This window comes from Lathamus discolor, chromosome Z (genome assembly GCF_037157495.1).
Source record: "Lathamus discolor isolate bLatDis1 chromosome Z, bLatDis1.hap1, whole genome shotgun sequence".
Taxonomy (NCBI): domain Eukaryota; kingdom Metazoa; phylum Chordata; class Aves; order Psittaciformes; family Psittacidae; genus Lathamus; species Lathamus discolor.
The window spans coordinates 99,153,047-99,172,686 of NC_088909.1; the positions used below are offsets into that span (position 1 = coordinate 99,153,047).

Below are 19,640 nucleotides of genomic sequence, written 5' to 3' on the forward strand. Positions count from 1 at the left end.
GTGTGGCAGCAGGGCCAGGGCAGTGATCATCCCCCTGCACTGGGCACTGGTGAGGCTGCACCTCGAATCCTGTGTTCAGCTCTGGGCCCCTCACTAAAAGAGAGACATCGAGGTGCTGGAGCGGGGCCAGAGGAGGGCAACAGAGCTGGTGCAGGGTCTGGAGCACAAGTGTGATGAGGAACGGCTGAGGGAACTGGGAGGTTTAGTCTGGAGAAGGCTCAGGGGCGGCCCTTACTGCTCTCTACAACTGTCTGAAAGGAGGATGGAGCAAAGAGGTGGTTGGTCTCTTCCCCCAGTTAAAAAGTGATAGGATGAGACATAATGGCCTCAAGCTGCACATGGGGAGGTTTACACTGGATATTAGGACAATTTTTTTTCCACAGAGAGGGCGCTCAGGCATTGGAGCAGGCTGCCCAGGGCAGTGGGGGAATCACCACCCCTGGAAGTAACAAAAAGCCATGCAGATGAGGCCCTCGGTGACATGGTTTAGTGGTGGCCTTGGCAGCGCTGGGGTAGAGATTTGACTCGACGATCTTGAAAGCCTTTTCCAACCTGGTTGGTTCTGTGACTCCAAGCAGGAGGGAAAATCTGCCCTAATGGGTGCGGGACTGCGAGGCCCAGCTACGACCTGCCGTGTGGGGCCGGAGCGGGGAGGCAGCCTTGTGCGGCCGCCCTCCCCGGGGCTGCCGGGGCTAACGCCCCACCTTTGAGCCGTGGAGGGCGGAGTGGGGGTGCGGCAGTCCCCGCTGGCGGCCTCTCGTCCCCTCCCCTCCTGCTGGCCCGGCCCGGTTCGCTCCACCGCCTTAACCCCGGCGGCTCCGAGGCGGGGGCTCCCGGAGCGGCTCCCTCCCCACAACCCTCCTTCCTCCCCGGCAGAAACCAGACACCGGGACGGCCCCGCGCAGTCCTTGTGGGGAGCGGCTCTGGGAGGCCGCTCCGCCGCTGCCCCGCCGCCTGGCTATGCCGCGGCCCGGCTAGGCGCGGCCCCGCTCGGAGCTGCCCGCCCGCACCATGCCATGTGTCCCGCGGAGCCGGGGGGCACAGGTCTCCCTCTGGATCCTCGTCCTTCACGTCCAAGCGCCCTGCCTGAGCAGGGCCCCGCCGGCCGGCGGCTCGCTCTTCCCCGACGGGAGGCAAGGTCAGTAGCCGGGTGCGGGGTGTGAGGGAGAGCGGGCTCGCCCCTGGTGTGCGCCCCACGGGTAGGGGTCGTGGCTCCTTGGCACTGCTCGGGCAGGAGAGGGGAAGAGCCTGGCTGTTGCTGCGGCTCGGGGTGAGCGGTGCTGCTCGGGCTCTTGAATGACCGAGCCCGCAGCGTACCGTCGAGCGGCTCTGGGGACAGGCTGCTCCAGCCTTTAAAGTTCTGAGGTGAGAACACAGCTCAGCCTGTGCCCGCCTGTTGCTGTTTGGAGGTCACCGAGTTGCACCGTGTAGATGCTGCTTTTTGCTCGTCTTCCTCGTTAAGAAGTATCTCTCTAAATACCAGAATAGTTTTGTACTAAGCTGAAAAAGAGTATTGCCCTGTTGTTTTGTTTTTGTTTTGTTGGGGTTGTTTTGTTGTTTTGTTTGTTTACTTTCTTTAACAAAGAAGAATCGGAGTTATCAGGGTATAAGACACACCGTGATTTCTTCGTATTTAGTGAGGATGATAAGTTAAAAGCGAGGCTTTATCTGTGGGAGGAATCTCTTCAGGCTGCTGCCCAGGTGGATTAATTCATTCCCTCGGTTGGAACTGGCTGCACACCTCCCTGAGGGAGTGTAAGTCAGGAATTTTATCCTGTTGTCTGTTTAAGGAAAATCAGAGGCAGCTCCCAAGAGAGAAGAATTATGATTAGTTGGAAGACTCTGCCTGGTGGTAGAAGACTCGAAAGTGCAGGAGGAAATTTTGCTTCCTGAAAACCTTCCTGATGCAATCAACAGCTGTGGTGCTGTCAGTGGGAGAGCTTGAACACAGAGGAGCAAATCTGCTCTGCATCTCAGAGATCATGGCAATAAAAAGTGGTTAAGCAAGCTGCTGAATAGTGAACAATTATCCTGAAGTTAGTTCCTGCTGGATATATTTAAACTGAATGCAAATAGTCACTGAATTCCTGTGTCTCTTTAGATGGGACAGAACAGGGATGCTGTGTTAGCACATAATAGCTGTTTAACTGTCAGGTATTTAGAAGTGAATGTAGAATTTATTTAACTTTCTACACGTGAAAAACCTAGGCTTTCTCAGGTGTTTGCAAACAGTTTTGTGTAAAGGGACAGTTAAAATTTGGCTGTTTTTTTTTTTTTTTTTCCAGTGGAAAATAGAATGCAGGTGACGTGTAAAGAACTTAAATTTCTATCTTGTGTAGCTGAAGCAACTGTTGTGCTCCCTCCACATGCACAACAAGTGTAGCGGTCGGAACAGTTAAGGGTTCTCTCACTGAATGTTGAAGGCCTGATCCTTGCCATGGGACTTTGGAGCTTGCTGTGTTTCCTGGGTACAGAGCCTTTCTTTGGCTTGGGAAGATGCTTCCTCCAGAGAAGAGCAACTCTATTTCCTATTGCAAGGAATCTTTTGAAAAGAAGCCAGAGGGTCTGAGAGGCAGATGTAGATGAACTGCAAACATGGAGATGAAGCAATGTCAAATGATGATGTGTCACATTTTAAAGGAATTTTGTCAGAAAACATGTTATCTGAAAGAAATTGTGCTTTTCTTGTCACTCATGACAGACTGTGTATGTTTTTCTCTTTATCCTAGCTTATCCACTTGTGTACAGCCATCTTTACTGGCAGTTCTCTGCTGTGTTTTGAATCCACAGAGGAGCAGAACAGTCAGCAGTGGTTTGGAATATTATCAGATGTTTTCAGTGATGCAGAATTAGGAGGGTCTGCTGGGGAGCTTTCTCTAACAACTTAAGCAGTTCTTAGACTTGTCAAACAAACATGAATGGCCTGTGCAAACGGTGATGCAAGGCTAACTACTGACTTGAATGTATCAGTCTGGTGTTTGGTTGCTCGTGGCACTGATGCAAGCTGGCATGCCCAGGCTGCAATTGTGGAAGTGATCCCTGGAGCCACACAAGCTGCCCAGGGGAGTCTTCCCATTCCTGGACTGTAAATCCTGAGCAGTGCCACTTGGCAGGCAGAGCTTCCATGGAGTGGAGAGCATTAGAGGTGGCTAAGGAGCATGCTACGGCATGCCAGCCCTGGGGCTTGTTAGTGGCACTGGGATAGTTTCCCTCTCTTTCGTGTTTGCTGGCACTAAGGTTTATGGGAACCTGTGGTGTTTTAATAAAAATAAATTATTACTTTAGGAAAATTAAGGCAGTCAGTGTTGAAGAATTCAACCTTTATTCTTGTGTAGTCTGGGTTGCATGCATTAAGTTATTCCGTTTGTTGCGTCTGCCCTCTAGTTGAGTGTTACTCTTTCCTAGAAGGGCAGAAAAGTAAAAACAAAATTGTACTTCCTATTTTTGTTTTACACTCTTCTCCAGCAAGACAGATCAAGTGGTATGTTAGGCTTAATGTGGAGCTCAGTTAGTTGTTATTGGCAGGATTGCCCTTGCTAACCTCTACCCAGTGGTCTAGACAAAACTGGTAATGATTATTTGCAGAGATATCCGTAGCCTCATCTTGTTAAACTTTGTTGTGTTGTAATCTTGATCCCTCTGGTCGTTTGAAAACTGCTTAATAATTCAATTCTGTGATTACATTACAGTATACTGTTATTGCAGCATAATTTGCTCTCCAGTGACTAGCATTCAGAAATGAGTATTTAAGGAGGGGTGGAAGAAGTTAGACTTCTCTGCCTTGATAATTCTGTTGCCATCAGACGCTTCAGCATTATTTTCCCTCTTACTGATGCTGATGTCTAAATTGCCTTAACCTCTAAACACTAATCACTGTAATGAAATAAAACAGTTCCTTGAATAGTTTGAAGTCCAAAACCGCAAGTCTTTGGTCTTGCATGGAGCTGAACAGTTAAGCCACAGCAAATTAATCTCAAGACATCAAGCAGAGGCAAATCGCACAGTGACAGCAAACGAGTAAGTTTTCCTTCAGGCATTTAATTTGATTATTTAAGTGAGTTGTGCTGAAAACCATAGAAATGGGGCCTGATCTTGCTTGATCTTGCAGCGTTCTCTGTTAGCCTGTCTTTGCTAGCACAATATGGGATGTGGGTATTCTCAGAAGTCTAATAATGAAACTTCTGCAGGTAAGCCATGTTTTTGGGTGTTTCACCTCTCTTGGCCTGCTCATTTTTTGCTTCACTTTGGAGCGTGAGGAAGGAGTGACCTGTCTTCAGCTGCTAAGTTGTTCAGCTGGCACCTTATGTGCTATATAGAGGCTGTGTAAACTGCAGGCATGAAGGTATGGATTGAATTTCCCATGTCTCAGTCCCTGCTGTGCTTATGTGGGCAGGGGCAGGAGATGTCTCAGAATTTGTGGTAGGTGTTAGTCTCTGAGGTGTCAAGACATGCTACTAAGGACATTTAAAAGCCCACTGCTGTGGTTTGTCCTGAAAAGGCAAAAAGTCATGATAGGCTGATGGGAAGACTTGTGTACAAAGAATTCTGTTGTGTATGAGAGTAAGTTTGCTTCTGAAATAAAGGTGCTACTGAGACAAGGCCAAATTTCTTATGTAGTTTTGTATACATGCTTTTTTTTTTTTTTTTTTTTTTCCCAATGGCCTAATGAAAGACAAGCATCCATGTCTCATACTGCAGCAAAGAGGACAAAGGAGATATGTTCCTTCCCAGAGGGGATGAACCTGGACAGCTATCTGTCTCAACATGGTTTATCCTGTGTGGCTTTGAAGATACAGGCAGTCAAGAGAATTGTCTCTAGAAGGATTGTCTTAACAGTACTAAGGAAGAGTAAAGTGCTCTGGAAGTACCTGGAGCAGGCTAATTGCTTTGTTAACCACCTTAATTAATGAATAAGGTTTAAGTGCTTCATGTACAAGTGGCTGGGACTTCAGGAGTGAAGAGCAAAGAGCCCTAGGGAAGGAGGATCTGGAATGATATGTATCCTCGCAGTTTCTTTTTCATGAAATACGTTCATACTGATTTTTTGGGCTGAAGTCAAGTGTGCTAACAGATCTGGCTCTAAGACTATGAGTCTGTAGGGACTGTGTTTTATGTGTATTTATGTTATTTGTTTGAGACTTCTGAGTTTTACACTAATTTAAAGAAAAATGAAATTGGGAACAGGTGATATTCTGTGTCACAGCAGGAGGCAAGAATGTCAGGAACGCTTTCTTCCCTTGTTAGATTCTGGTAAGTGCTAATACATCCGATCTTACTCTGGTTGGAACCCCTTATAAAAAATGACACAGTTACTTCATTCCCCTTCAAACCCTCTTTTAAAATACCATCCTCTGCTGCAACTGCTCAAGCTGATGCTGCTGAGGTGCTATTATTGTAGCCTGTCAAGCCAATTAGTGGTGATCCCTTCACCCATGTGCGTTTTTAAGGCTCTTTCTCCTGCTTCAGGTGGTCAGCTTTTTGGATGTGTGGGGATGATCTTAATCAGAGCATTGTGTGCTGGGGACCTAGGACAGAGGGTTCTCAGCTTTTGTGGGGTTGGAAAGAGGTGTGTGTGTGACAGTCAATCCTTCATAGGAATGGTGACAAAATGTTTGAAAAGAAGAATTTTTAACTTCTAAATCGAGTGTTATAATGGAGAGTAGAAAGGCCAGATGGGGATTGTAGTGCATGGTGGTCTGTGCACTGCCTGCCTTTATGTCAGTAGGATGGTGTAGTGAATTGTAGTATTTTTTGAGTTTCCCCATTAAATCATGTGAGATTTGAACAGGCTAGGACTCACCCTAGGTTTACTTCGTTTTCCTTTTTTTTTTTTTCTTCTTCTTTTTCCCCTTCCTCTCAGAGCAATTTATCAAGACACTGCCAGAATACCATGTGGTTGATCCAGCAAGAGTAGATGCAAGCGGCCATTTTCTTTCTTTTAATTTACACCATCACATCTCAAACACGAGGAAGAAGAGAGACCTCAGCAAAAAGGATAATGTGGTATACTACAAAATCAACCACGAGGATAAGGATCTGTTTTTTAACTTGACTGCCCATATGCGATTTCTTTCCCATAACTATGTAGTAGAAAGGAGACGTGGCAACCACACTGGTGCGAAGATCGCAACTCACTTGGGAGCTCCTTGCCACTTCATTGGCACGGTGTTGCAGCCAGGTGCTGGGAGCGGGACAGCAGCGATCAGCACTTGCGATGGCCTGGTAAGTGATGTGTCCTTAATGAATGGGGTTCTGGCTAATTTTTGTATTATTAGAACTGAGCTAGAACAGTGGTGCATGAATATGTTTTGCTGGTAAGAGACTGGATGAGCCAGTCTTACATAACACTCTGACATAAACTTACTGACATAATGCTCTGAAAGAATCAGTTTAATACTATAGATGCCATTTGAATTTTTGGAAGAGAGAATCAGGTCAAAAGTTGATGAAAAGTTGCTGCTAAGGCCCGTCTGGGGTTTACTTTAGTCACTAGATTTTTTATTTTTTTTTTTTCTGGTAGTGGACCAAACATCTCTGTCATACCTATGGCTTGAAGCCATCCAAATATCCAGTCACTATGTTGATCCCATTAGTAGTTGGAGCAACTTTGCTATACATCTGGATATGAGCTCCTGTTTTAGTTTCCTCTAAAAGGAATGTAGGTCAGGTGCAGCAAAACTGCCCTGCTTGTCAGACCTACTAATGGTAGGCTGGGAACTGAGATATTTGCTTCAGAACTGCACTGCAACTTCAGAAATAAATGTAGGGTAGATGTAACTTTAGCCAGAGCTGTACATTCACATCTGTACTACTTCTAAGCATCCCTAATTCAAAAGAGTACTTCTGAGGCTTGAGCTTGAAGTCTTAGTAGACTGTGGCAGAGACAAAGAGTTAGAAACCTTAAGTTTGTTTTTTACCACTACCATAGGTTAGGTTTCTGTTTCTAGAAGATAATGCTGAACCCATCTTGTCTGGGAGGGGAAGGAGACACAGACTGCTGGAATGTGAAGGGAATGCTACAGGGAGCTGTGTAAAATGTCGCATGTAATTGCTGAGAAGCAAATGCAAAGGATTTGTGGAGTGTGCAGACAAAGGTGATGAAATGTGTACACGGTGCGTGTGCTGTAGTGCCTTGACCACTGAGTGGCAAATTACAGTGTTTGAAAGTGCATAGAGCACTGCACTGATGCTTTACTGACAACACATCTCAGTCTGGCACAGGCTAGGGACTGATGCTTCGTTTTTGGGCATAAGCTCGATGCCAAGTATCTGTAAAGTAAATCCTTTCTCTGACGACCTGTCAGTGTCTAAGTGTGTTCCTTGCTATTGAGAAGTATGAAGCTTTCTGAAGCTTTGGAAAATCAGTGGGTTACAAAAGTATCCTGGCAATTTATGAAAAGTAACACAAAGACAGCTCTGCAGTAGATGAAATGTGAAACTTTGGAGTCTTCCACAGTGCTGATGACACTTTTGGCATGCTGCCTGAAGAAACAGACTGTTACTTGAAGTCAGAAGCTTCAGTCCCACAGGCATGAAGATCAGGGATTTTCGAAGTAATTCTTCCAGTATGGACCAGCTTATCAAAACTTCCCTGAAACATGTTATGGTCATACAGTAAGGAAAAGGAGATAGGATGAAAAAAGTAGTTCCTTTGGTTAGTTTGTCTTGTGCTTTACCAGAATGTCTTTGTTAGTTTTCATTAGAATGAAAACTTGAAATTAAGTTCTGGATCTTCATTATGCCTTCTGAAGTCTGCAAGAAGGATTTAACCCGCCAAAAAAACCCTCAAATTACATTTTAAATTCAGCTTGGTAATACCCTGTGAAGTGATCCTTTAATTTGGGCTACAAACTTTTTGGGGTTTACTTTGATTTGGAGGGTTTTTGAAACAATGTTCGCTAGAATACAGGCTTGGAGATTGTTTCTTTTTGACAGAACACTTGTATCAGAAAAATACTGTCATGGCTTGGGTTTTCCCACTACCCCAAAATGAAAACTTGAAAATATACAATCATAAATTAATTCAGGTTGAAAGTGACTTTTAGGGAAAAACATGATGGTTTTGATGCAATGATTTTTGAAGTCCAGGAGTCACTGCTCATAAGAGGTTTCAGTAAGAGCTGGGTCTGAATCTCTTAACTCCTCTGACTGCCACAGCTGGGGAAAGGTGGTTTAGCTTGTGTTTTGCCTGGAGGTTTTACAAAAGATCCAGTGTCATATGGAAACACTGATTAATGAGTAATTTCACCAGTGCTGAGAAGAGCAGTCTGGTTTTCAGGATAAAACCATGTTGTTTCTGAAACTGTATGTGATAGTCTGCTGCTTCCTGAGCTAATGGTAAATTATTTCCATCCTGGAGATCCACATTTTTTTGCTGTTCTGCACCATATCTTTTTCTGCCTTTTTTTTTTTTTTTTCCTGAGATGTATTGTGTTTTCTTAATTGAAAAGATTTTTTTCTGTGTATTCTTATCAGGGAGGGAAGGAGAATTGAGAATAGGTGAAACACATGGAATTAGAGCAACTTACTTGAGATGCTAAAAACCTATCCCATGCGGAGAAATTGTAAGCTTGTTTACTGTAGGAGATTAATTCTAAACTACTTGATAAAAAAGTTACATGAACTAACGAACTGCACAGGGCAGGTTGGTAAGGGTCTGTGGGACTGAGATGGGAAGAAGAGGAAGATAACAAAACAGTGTGAATAAAAGATGCCAGATTCCCAGAACAGGCTTTGGCAGCAGTGGCTGCTGCATAGGTCCCTGTGCAGGGTCAGGGCCACACTCTTGAGTGTGTGCTTTGGCAAGCAAGTCCCGATTCAGCACATCACTGCAAGCTGGCAGAGAGCTGATGTGCTCCAGCCTCGTAACCTGGGAGCTGCTAAGAACCAGTACCTTAGCCTTCAGATTTGGGGAATGGGAATATTACTGATGTTTCTTTCCTCTATGCCATTTTGTCTTGACAGTTCAGGCATGTCGTAAAGTGATAAACATACTTGGCTTTTTTTGTTGAGATGGTCTTTAATAAGCTAAATGAGGTACTGATTTGTGATAGTAGTGAGTGACAGGAAAGTGTGTCATACCTAAACTGCTATTTTTTGGCTTTCCTAATGATGGAGGCTGGTAAAAAAAAAATTATAATACTGCAAAATACTGATTTAAGTAAATAAATATGTTTTACTGGAATATTCCCTTTGTTGGCTGTTTTTAGTGGGAAAAGGTTGAAATCTTCTCTCGTAATTTTGTCCAGTGAATTGCTTAACAATATTGTCATCTTTGCAACACCGCCCACACCCCTCCAAAAAAACAAACAAAAAAAAATTAAAATTGGCCTGAAGTGGGGCACAATAAATTCCTAAAGATGACTGTGGGAGTGGAATCCTAGTTTTATTAGAATCATAGACTAGTTAGGGTTGGAAAGGACATTAAGATCATCTAGTTCCAACACCCCTGCCAGAGGCAGGGACACCTCACACTAAACCATATAACCCAAGGCTTCGTCCAACCTGGCCTTGAACACTGCCATGGATGGAGCATTCACAACCCCCCTGGGCAACCCATTCCAGTGCCTCACCACCCTAACTGGAAAGAACTTCTTCCTTATATCCAGTCTAAACTTCCCCTGTTTAAGTTTTAACCCATTACCCCTTGTCCTGTCACTACAGTCCCTGATGAAGAGTCCCTCCCCAGCATCCCTATAGGCCCCCTTCAGGTACTGGAAGGCTGCTATGAGGTCTCCACACAGCCTTCTCTTCTCCAGGCTGAACAGCCCCAACTTTCTCAGCCTATCTTCATACGGGAGGTGCTCCAGTCCCCTGACCATCCTCGTGGCCCTCCTCTGGACTTGTTCCAGCAGTTCCATGTCCTTTTTATGTTGAGGACACCAGAACTGTGCACAATGCTCCAAGTGAGGTCTCAGGAGAGCAGAGTAGAGGGGCAGGATCACCTCCTTTGACCTGCTGGTCACGCTGCTTTTGATGCAGCCCAGGATACGGTTGGCTTTCTGGGCTGCAAGCACACACTGAAGCGGGCTCATGTTCATTTTCTCATTGACCAACACCCGCAAGTCCTTCTCCGCAGGGCTGCTCTGAATCTCTTCTCTGCCCAGCTGTGGATGTGCCTGGAATTGCTCTGACCCAGGTGTAGGACCTTGCACTTGTCATGGTTGAACTTCATAAGGTTGGCACCAGGCCAGCTCACAAGCGTGTCAAGGTCCCTCTGGATGGCATTCCTTCCCTCCAGCGTATCAACTGAACCACACAGCTTAGTGTCATCAGCAAACATGCTGAGGGCACACTCAATCCCACTGTCCATGTCACCCACAAAGATGTTAAACAAGACTGGTCCCAACACCGATCCCTGAGGGACACCACTCGTTACCGGTCTCCAGCTGGACATTGAGCCATTGACCACAACTCTTTGCATGCAGCCATCCAGCCAGTTCTTTATCCACCGAGTGGTCCATCCATCAAATTGATGTCTCTCCAATTTAGAGAGAAGGATGTGTTGTGGGACAGCGTCAAATGCTTTGCACAAGTCCAGGTAGATGACATGAACTGCTTTACCCTTGTCCCTGAGTTCCATAGCCCCATCGTAGAAGGCTACCAAATTGGTCAGGCAGGATTTCCCCTTAGTGAAGCCATGCTGGCTGTCACCAAGCACCTTGTTGTTTTTCATGTGCCTTAGCATGCCTTCCAGGAGAATGTGCTCCAAGATTTTACCAGGCACAGAGGTGAGACTGACTGGTCTGTAATTCTCTGGGTCTTCCATTTTCCCCTTCTTGAAAATGGGGGTTACATTTCCCTTTTTCCAGTTGTTGGGAACTTCACCTGACTGCCATGATTTTTCAAATATGATGGCCAGTGGCTTAGCAACTTCATTTGCCAGCTCCTCCATGACCCGCAGATGGATTTCATCAGGTCCCATGGGCTTGTGCATGTTCAGGTTTTTAGATAGTCTCTAACCAGATCCTCTCCTACAGTGGCCCCAAGGTCTTCATTCTCACAGTCCCTGCATCTGCCTTCCAAGACTTGGGTGGTGTGGTCACGTCCTTTGCCAGTGAAGACCGAGGCAAAGAAATCATTCAGAACCTCAGCCTTCTCCAAATCCTGTGTAGCCAGTTCTCCTGATAGCTTCTGGAGGGGGCCTACGTTGTCCCTAGTCTGTTTTTTATTTGCTACGTACCTGTAGAATCTCTTCCTGTTATCCTTAACATCCCTAGCCAAGTTTAATTCTAACTGGGCCTTAGCTTTCCTAACCTGGTCCCTAGCTTCCCGGACAACATCCCTGTATTCTTCCATGGCCGCCTGTCCTTGCTTCCACCTTTTATAAGCCTCTTTTTTAATTTGAATTTTCCTCAGCAGCTCCTTATCCATCCAAGGAGGTCTCCTGGTCCTCCTGCTGCACTTCCTTCTAGTTGGGATGCAGCACTCCTGAGCTTGTGGCAGGTGATCCTTGAATATCAACCAACAGTCTTGGGCCCCTCTGCCCTCCAGGGCTATATCCCATGGAACCTTACTAAGCAGGCTCCTGAAGAGGCCAAAGTCTGCTCTCCTGAAGCCCAGGACAGTGAGCTTGCTGCACGCTCTTCTCACTGTCCTGGGGATCTCAAATTCGACCATCTCGTGATCGCTGCATCCAAGACTGCCCTGGAGTACCACATTCTCAACAAGCCCTTCCCTGCTGGTGAGCACAGGGTCAAGCATGGCACCTCTCCTTGTCGGCTCCTCTATTACTTGCAGAAGGAAGTTGTCTTCCACACGATTGAGGAACCTCCTGGATTGATTGTGCCAGGCCGTACCATTGCTCCAACAGATGTCAGGGTGGTTGAAGTCACCCATGAGAACAAGGGCCTGTGACCGTGAGACTTTTCCTTTCTGTCTGTAGAGTGCTTCATCCACAGGTTCTCCTTGATCAGGCGGCCTGTAACAGATCCCCACAGTAATGTCTCCCATCGCTGTTTTCTCTTTAACCCTGACCCACAAACTCTCTGTAAACTGCTCACCTGCCCCCAGACAGAGTTCCATACTCTCCAGCCTATCCCTAACATAAAGGGCAACTCCCCCTCCCCGCCTGCCAGGCCTGTCCTTTCTAAAGAGCCTGTAACCTTCCATTCCAACACTCCAGTCATAGAAGCCATCCCACCATGTTTCTGTGATGCCTATTATATCATACCCCTGTAGACGTGCACACATCTCTAATTCCTCTTGTTTGCTCCCCATGCTACAGGCGTTTGTATAGAGGCATCTGAGCAGAGCTCCAGATGAAGCCGGCTTGTTGGCTGGAGCGGCTGGAATATCTCTACATTGCTCCAAGTATTTATTATAGGTGTTGGCAACTGACTGGGTGTGTTGGGATGGAATGATGCCCCCCTCCCCCAACACATCTAGTTTAAAGCATCCTAGACCAGTCTGGCAAGCCTCCTACCAAAACTGCTCTTCCCCTTCTCAGACCAGCTCCACCAGCCCCCAGTAGAACTGGCCTACAAACTTAGGTCCCATGTTCAAGACACCCAAACCCCTGACTATGCCACCACCCTTTTAACCATTTATTAACCTAGCTAATCCTCTTAGCTTTTTTTAGGTCCTCCCCTGTGTCCTGGGAAATTGATGGAAAGACTATCTGAGCTCCAGAGCCCCTAACCACCTCTCCCAGGGCTCTGTAGTCTTTCTTTATGTTCCCCAGGCTGCTACTATCTATATCCCTAGCACCCACATGGATCACCAGGAGTGGGTGATAGTCTGTGGGACTTACTAGTGCAGGCAGCCTCTCTGCAACATCCCTCATCTGTGCCCCTGGTAGGCAACACACCTCCCCTGAGACTGGGTCAGGCTGACAGACGAGTGCTTCTGTCCCTTTCAAAGTAGAGTCCCCTACTACTACGACCCACCGCTTTTTCTTGGCAGCACCAGTAGAGATCTTTACCAGTGCATCAGCCAGCTGTTTCTGGTGCAAGTGCTTTTCTTCATTAGCCTCCTGCAGGACAACAAAGCAGTTCTGCATGAGGACAACAGATTTAGGAGGAAGCCCCTTGCCTTTAATTATCCTTTTCCTCCTTCTTTGGTTGTTGGTTTTTCTGTTGCTGTTTCCCAGTTTCCCGGGTTACCGACCTCCTTCTTTCCTTCATGAGCTAGAAGGGACGCTTGAGGCCCCTGCACAGTTTGGGCCTGGAGCAAGCAGCCCCGCTTCCTCTCAGCTACCCTGGCATCTTTTATCCTACTGACAGCGTCCACGGCTCAGCCCTTGCTGCAGGAGGGCCTCCACCAGGGAGCGCCGGGTGCAGCCCTGCCCGTTGTGCACCTTTCCCTCACCAGCCCAGTGCAGGCACCCTCTGCACCCCGAGCTCTGCCCTGCAGCCTCCCCTCTCATCGGCTCTGTCTGGGTGCCCACCGCCGGGGCAGCCAGAGCAGAGCTCCCAGAGCGGGCCCTGGTCGTACGATGGGTGCTCACCATCCTGCTCGAACTGCAGCACAAACTGCCTCGACTCGCCCTGTTACACCGTGCTCCTGGTCACTCACGCTCCCTGGGGCAGGTTTTTAACCAGTCAGGAATGGTGCCGCTGCTCCTGGCTCCCCTCAGTGTGAGTCAGGTGCTCGTGTCAGCAGAGCTGCCGGCTCCTGGGCAGGTCATGTGCAGCACTTGAGGCTCCCTCGGTAGCTCTGGCCGCTCTGAGTTGAGGCTCCTGGACGCTGATCTCCCCCCACTCTGGTGTTGAAGGTGTCCTCTCTTGAGCTACTCACCTCAGGAATATTATTCTTCTTTCTGGGATGAATTCCTCTTATGGGAAGTCTACTTGGTTCATATTTGGAAGTTCTTGTATTTGCAGGACAAAAGCAGCGTATAAGAACAAAACACACGTGTGGTTTAGATTTGTATTCTGTTGTAAGGGTCACTTGCACAGAGCACTGAAAGTATAGTAAACCTAGAAATGGATTTTCATCTTGCTTGAGTTTTGACTTTGAAATAAATTCCTGCTTCCGTTAGCATTTCGCGGACATCGCTCGCATAGCAAAGATATAACTTACTATTAATTTTTATTCATGGCACTCTTTAGAGTCAGATTTCTTCTGCATAAATCAAGTGGATGGTGCTGAGAAGATGTGGTTTTCAAAGGGGCACCTGTTTGCCTAAATCAGAATGACACATGATTGAAAAAGAGAAGTGACACTTTCAAACTGTGGGAAACAACTTTCTGCCGTCAGCGGTTCTCCAGGTTGACAGCCTGTTGCGTTTCAAATAGAATGCCATCAGTCTTAGGAACTGCAGCATTTCCTCAGTTGTTTTGAAAACAGTACACTGATGTGTTATAAATGTCATTTTCCTATGTATTTATACATTCCCCAAATGCCCTGCAAGGGGAATAACAAAGTAACAGATTTGAGATATAAAAATGGAGAAGACAGTCATTGTATGACATTGTTCTTTTTTAAAAATGTAAATATGTCTCTGGGCAGAATGGGACAAGAGGATTAAGAGGACAAACTAGCAGAGATCTGGAGGAATTTAGCTGTAATTTCCAAATCCTTTTTTTTTTATTAACACCTTGTGATATCTTTGTTTCCCTTTCATGCTTAATAGGTCATGACCTTTTTAACAGGTTGAAGAACATGGTTCTGCAAACTGTCTCTTCTGGATCAGTTGTCCTATAGCCCAGAGAAATGACCATGTCTTTCTATTCCCGTGTGGTATACCTGCAACCAACATTTTTTCTCTTCCAGTAAAAGCGGGATTCTTTTTGGCTATGTATGTGGCGATGCAGGAATACACTTAAAGAAGGAGAAGATGTGACCTTTTCTTTTGTTGCACTTACAATCACCTGAAACTGGATTCAGCACTCATCTCTTACATGGAATTGCACCCAGAACATATTTAGACACACGTGCTGTTTTGGTGGCTGTTATTTTAAGAGATAAATTGTAATGTATTTCTGTAGTGTTAATAAAGGTGCTGGGAAACAAATAGACAAGTTCTTTTCCAGGGTCTCTTTCCTTCATGCATCTTTCTTTGCTTCTTCTAAGAGAATCTCTGACTTTGTACAGTCTCTCACTGTACAGTACTTGGTGGATTCTGCTTGTGGTTGGAAATATGGCAGATGGCCCGATCTGCCAGTCATGTCTTTTTATTTGTATGTCAGTGACATCTCCACAGCAGCCTCTTTTGGTTTGTCCAGCTGGTGATGATCTGCTGGAACTAAAATGTAGGAATAAGGTGTTTGGAGAATATCAGGTATGAAAGCAAACTGCCAGCCTTTTTCTTGGAGATGGGAATTGCTCTATGGTTGGATATAATGGAGCTTCCAAAGTCTAAATATTGTGATTTGGCTTGATGTGGCATGTGTAAAGAGGGAAAGACCTGCCAAGTGACTCGGTTGTGTATCTGCTGTATGTTTCTTCTTAGGCAGTAGTATGAAAAATACTGTAAGTAGAAAAATTTACACTGAAACTAAAGAGTGCTCTATGTCATGCTTGGATGGCCTGTTCTGTCCATATAGCAATACATATCTGAATGTTCTCCTCACTTGACTAGTGTTGTGGTTGTGTTGTGTGGTTGTGGTGTGATGGTGTTTTTCTGTTCGGTTTATTGTTCGGTTTATTTTGCCCCCAACAGACTTGTCATTCAAACTTTGACTAGTATTTGCTGCAGTACTTTAACATCCATCCTTTCTCTTCCTGTTTGAACTTCAACTATTCATCTGCCAGCTCCCTTCCCCCAGTCTTTTGTTTGCAAAAAGACTCTAATTGACAGGTCAAATGAATCTCATCAGTGATCTCAATACATGAGAATCCGGGGTTGCCTGTGTCTTCTGGTCTTGGCCTTGTCACCTTTAGCCAGTATGAAGTTGTTAGCCCAGAAGCTGTGTATGGCTGAAGTTTTTATAACATAGGTGTTACTTTTCAGTGGAACAGTCATTGATGTTGTAGGTGAAAATGAGATTAGTCAGTATGAACTCATTTAAGTGGAATACGCAGGATTAGAATGCTTTAAGGTAACTGTTTTTGAGAACAGGAAAGACAGACTGTTGTACAGTTTTCAGAAATCTAATACTCTTGTTTAAATCTGTATGTACTGATTTGCTAACCACTTAGGGATATTGTTAGTGTACAGAGCTGTCAATCATAGTTCCAGTCTCCGGGAGTCTTTTTAATGAATCTTCTATGTATGTTTGTACTTCCCCCCCCCCCCCCTTTTTCCTGAAAATCTTCACTCATCATTTAGTGTGTGGTGTTTTTCATAAAAAGTGTCTTGTTTACTGAGGGAAAACTGGGGAATTGTGACTTCAGTCTAACGGTTTAGAACCCAGAAATAAAAAATATCCGTAACATCTGTTTTGTCTTGATTCCCAGTAATGTGAGGTTTGCAGGATGGTCTGTTTATAGATTCTTCTAGTATGGCCTAATCTAGGCCATTGAGGCCTTACTCAGACTAATCTGAAAGAGAAATTGAGCTATCAGAGCCGTTAAGTTCTCATGAGTTTTACAGGTAAAGGAGGGAACTTTTGATCAGTGAAATGATGGATGAACACATGCAGGTTGACTTGTGGATCAACATGACTCCAAGTTGTTACAGAGCAGGGTGCAGTGCTACCTATGGACCAGCTGATGGTGAGGAGTGCTGGAGAATTCAGGAGACATTGAAGAAAATTAAGTGAGGAGATGGAGCATGTGTGAGAAGCAGATCTGTGTGAGAAGCAGATCTGTGTGGAAACAAGGTTTTGATAGTTCTGCTGTTCATAGATTTTTTTTTCTTTAATCCATTTTTGTGATGGCTGAAAGGAAGGATCCAGCACAGAAGTAAATAGGATTGTTTGCACATTTTTGCCATCTTAACAAAGTGCTGTACCTGCTACCCATCACATGGGCACATACTTTGTGTGTAATAATTAATAATGAGCAGACGAGAGGGGAAGAACTGAAGCTTTCCTACATGTTCTGGCAGTGATGCATGTAATGTGACATTAATGGGGATAAATCTTGCCAATTGCATGCCTTATTTTATAGCTTTTCAAAAAGAGAAAATTACCAAGAAGAGCCTGCCTTGCTTCTGTTCTTAGCAGACAGACACTGGCAGGATGTTAGGTTGTCAACAGCAATGGGTGATGTAAACAACAGACCCAAATAGTGTGTGTCTCCTGCTTGTACTTAGAGGACAGATGGGCTAGTGGTACTTTCACAGCAGCTGTGTGAGCCTGGCTTCTGGCACCAGCTGAAAAACAGCAGCCTGAAGGTCAGGTCCTGCCTCTTCAGTTCGCTTTGTCTGCCAGAGAGGAGCAGCTGCAGTCCCTGAGCAGGGTCAGCATCAGGGCATGGTTATATATACACATATATCAAGCACACACACATATGCAAAACTACATACATGTATCTAGCTTTATCACTGCAGAACAGTTACAATGCAGCTAAAGCTCTTGCTTTAAGATCCATACTGTGTGCTGGGAAGGCTTCTGCACTGTTGAATGCATTAGGTATTACCAGGCTATTTTGCTTTTTTTCCCAGAAACTGGTGCTTAACAGTTGAGTTCCTCAATGCATTTTTAAGTTGCAACAGAATTTAAGTATTTAGTAATCTAGGCTGGGATATTTGTGTGCCCACACTGGCTCCAGCATGTGCTTTGGAGAAAGATTAATCTGAAATTGCAAGCTCTAAAAATAAATAAGTAAATAAATAGTGATAAAAGAGCTGGTTGTCTTGGCAAAGACCTATGTATCCATTGTGGGTTCCAATACTCATGGCAAACAGCAGGTTCTTAATAAACTGCTTAGGCTTGTGCATGCATGGAAATCCCAAGAACAGATCTAAATGTGTTGTGGTTGTAACTCACAGTAAAGGCTCATGCAGATACTATTTATGAGTTGAAGTTTTCTTTTGTTCAAATTTCACTCTTCTAAGTGTATGTATTTAAAAGAAAGATGATTCTAAATGCTCAGTCCAGACTTTAGTATCTGTTTATTTGGATGCAGTGTTAACTCCGTTTCCTTATATAGAGCAGTCATAGGCCAAATCTGGCCAAAATTGTAGGAATGGAGACTGTGGTAGGGTGAATGCGTTAGTTTTATCCAGCATCCTCCGTCCAACATTGATGAAGTAAATATCTAGTAAAGAATAAAATCAGGGCAGTAGGACATCTCCACTTCGTTCATCCTTTCCTCTGTTTTTGACTTAGATCAAATTTCTTGATGTGTCTGTTTTCTTTCTTGAGAACCTCCTGATGCAATAATCATTCACATACTTTCTTGGCCTCCCGAGTCACTGGGTGCTAGAAACATGAATCTTTACTATGAATTTCAACACTGTATGGGTTTAGATAGATCTTCTTTTGGTTTTCAGTAGCTTTTTTTTTTTTTTTTTTATCAGCTTCATTTTATGCTTTCTGAAGCTGTTGCCTCGGAGGACAATGAACAGTCAACATGCTGTGAAGAAAAAATTCTTTATGTTCTTTTGCAACATTGTTAATGTGGCCATAGTTTTAGAGCTTAATGGAACTTAAGTTCAAGCAAATATTATTTATTTTTTTTATTCCTTCATATTTACTCCAAGTTCGAGTTCATTACATAGGCAAATCAAGGTCTAGTCAGGTCTACTGCCTTTGTGATTAGATCACACCAAGCAAATAGTGGATTAGGTATTGGGGGAGAAAGCATGGGTTTTTTTGGCAGAACCCCATTTGCTGCATAATTTATTTACCGTTTGCAGCAACTCCTCTCTTAAGAATTAACATGCTTCTGTGGTAGCAAAAGAAATGCAAATAATTTGTATTACTTTAGATCACCTTGGTGGATATTTATGGAGCTGGAATGACATTGTAGGTAGTATTTCATTCTTACTGAAGTCCATTACACTTCAATTCATGTGTACCACTTCAGAAAAATGTCTCTACCAGAAAGTATACTATGAATAATTATTTCAAGTAACTTCAGATCAACTACATTTAATTTGGAGAATTTTATCACTGAATGAAACATTTTCCTTGCCCTCCTGTTCCTGAAATTTTCACATAGTATAATTGCAACTGGAAGTTTAGTTGGATCCAAAGCTATATTTTTGTTCAGGATTTTGCCTCTCCTCTCAATATGTAATTTTGGTAACTTCCTAAACAGAAAGCTAGCACACAGTTTTTGTTTTGGATTTACGGAATTTGCTGGAAAAAAAAATATCCCAGTTTATTCATCAAATTGTTTTCAGTTGATCTCAATCTTCAAGTTTAAAGGGGGAGTGGGAACTGGTAGAAAAAATCCTCAGCTTTATATTTCTTAATGCCAGGTAGTTTAATAACAAACCGCAAACAATTCTTTCCATCTCAAAAATTTTGTCTAATTAGTCCCTGATTAGATGCCCATTACTTTGGAGGTGGGCGTAGGGGCAGCTGAACCAGTAGAATTTTCTTTTGAGCTGTATTTCCATTAGTGTTGAATAATAGCCATGATACAGTAGTGCACCCATGCAGATATTTCTAGTGTCTTTGATGTTTTGAATGTTTTATAATTACTGTTTGTGATTTGCACAGTGGTGGTAATCTGTGCACTGCAAATCACTTTTTTGCAGTCTACAATGTGCAAATTTGTATGTGCAAGATTGGCAGAGCAGGATTGTTATTTGGGAATGTTAAGTGAGAAACATCATCTTAAATTGAAAACAAACAAACAAG

At 44.4% G+C, this 19,640-nt stretch overlaps 1 protein-coding gene across 2 annotated transcripts in view; it reads left to right on the forward strand.

The window, feature by feature from the left end:
- Positions 1 to 726: 726 nt before the first annotated feature.
- ADAMTS12 (ADAM metallopeptidase with thrombospondin type 1 motif 12) overlaps positions 727 to 19,640 on the forward strand; it is a 167,695-nt gene continuing 148,781 nt past the window's right edge. The window contains exons 1-2 of one of the 2 annotated variants that reach the window (XM_065661879.1): positions 727 to 1,138; positions 5,861 to 6,222. In XM_065661879.1, the coding sequence (XP_065517951.1) occupies positions 1,012 to 1,138; positions 5,861 to 6,222 (489 nt within the window). In that variant the 5' untranslated portion in view covers positions 727 to 1,011. The remainder of the gene's footprint in view (positions 1,139 to 5,860; positions 6,223 to 19,640) is intronic. The other variant, XM_065661880.1, reaches the window with a different exon arrangement.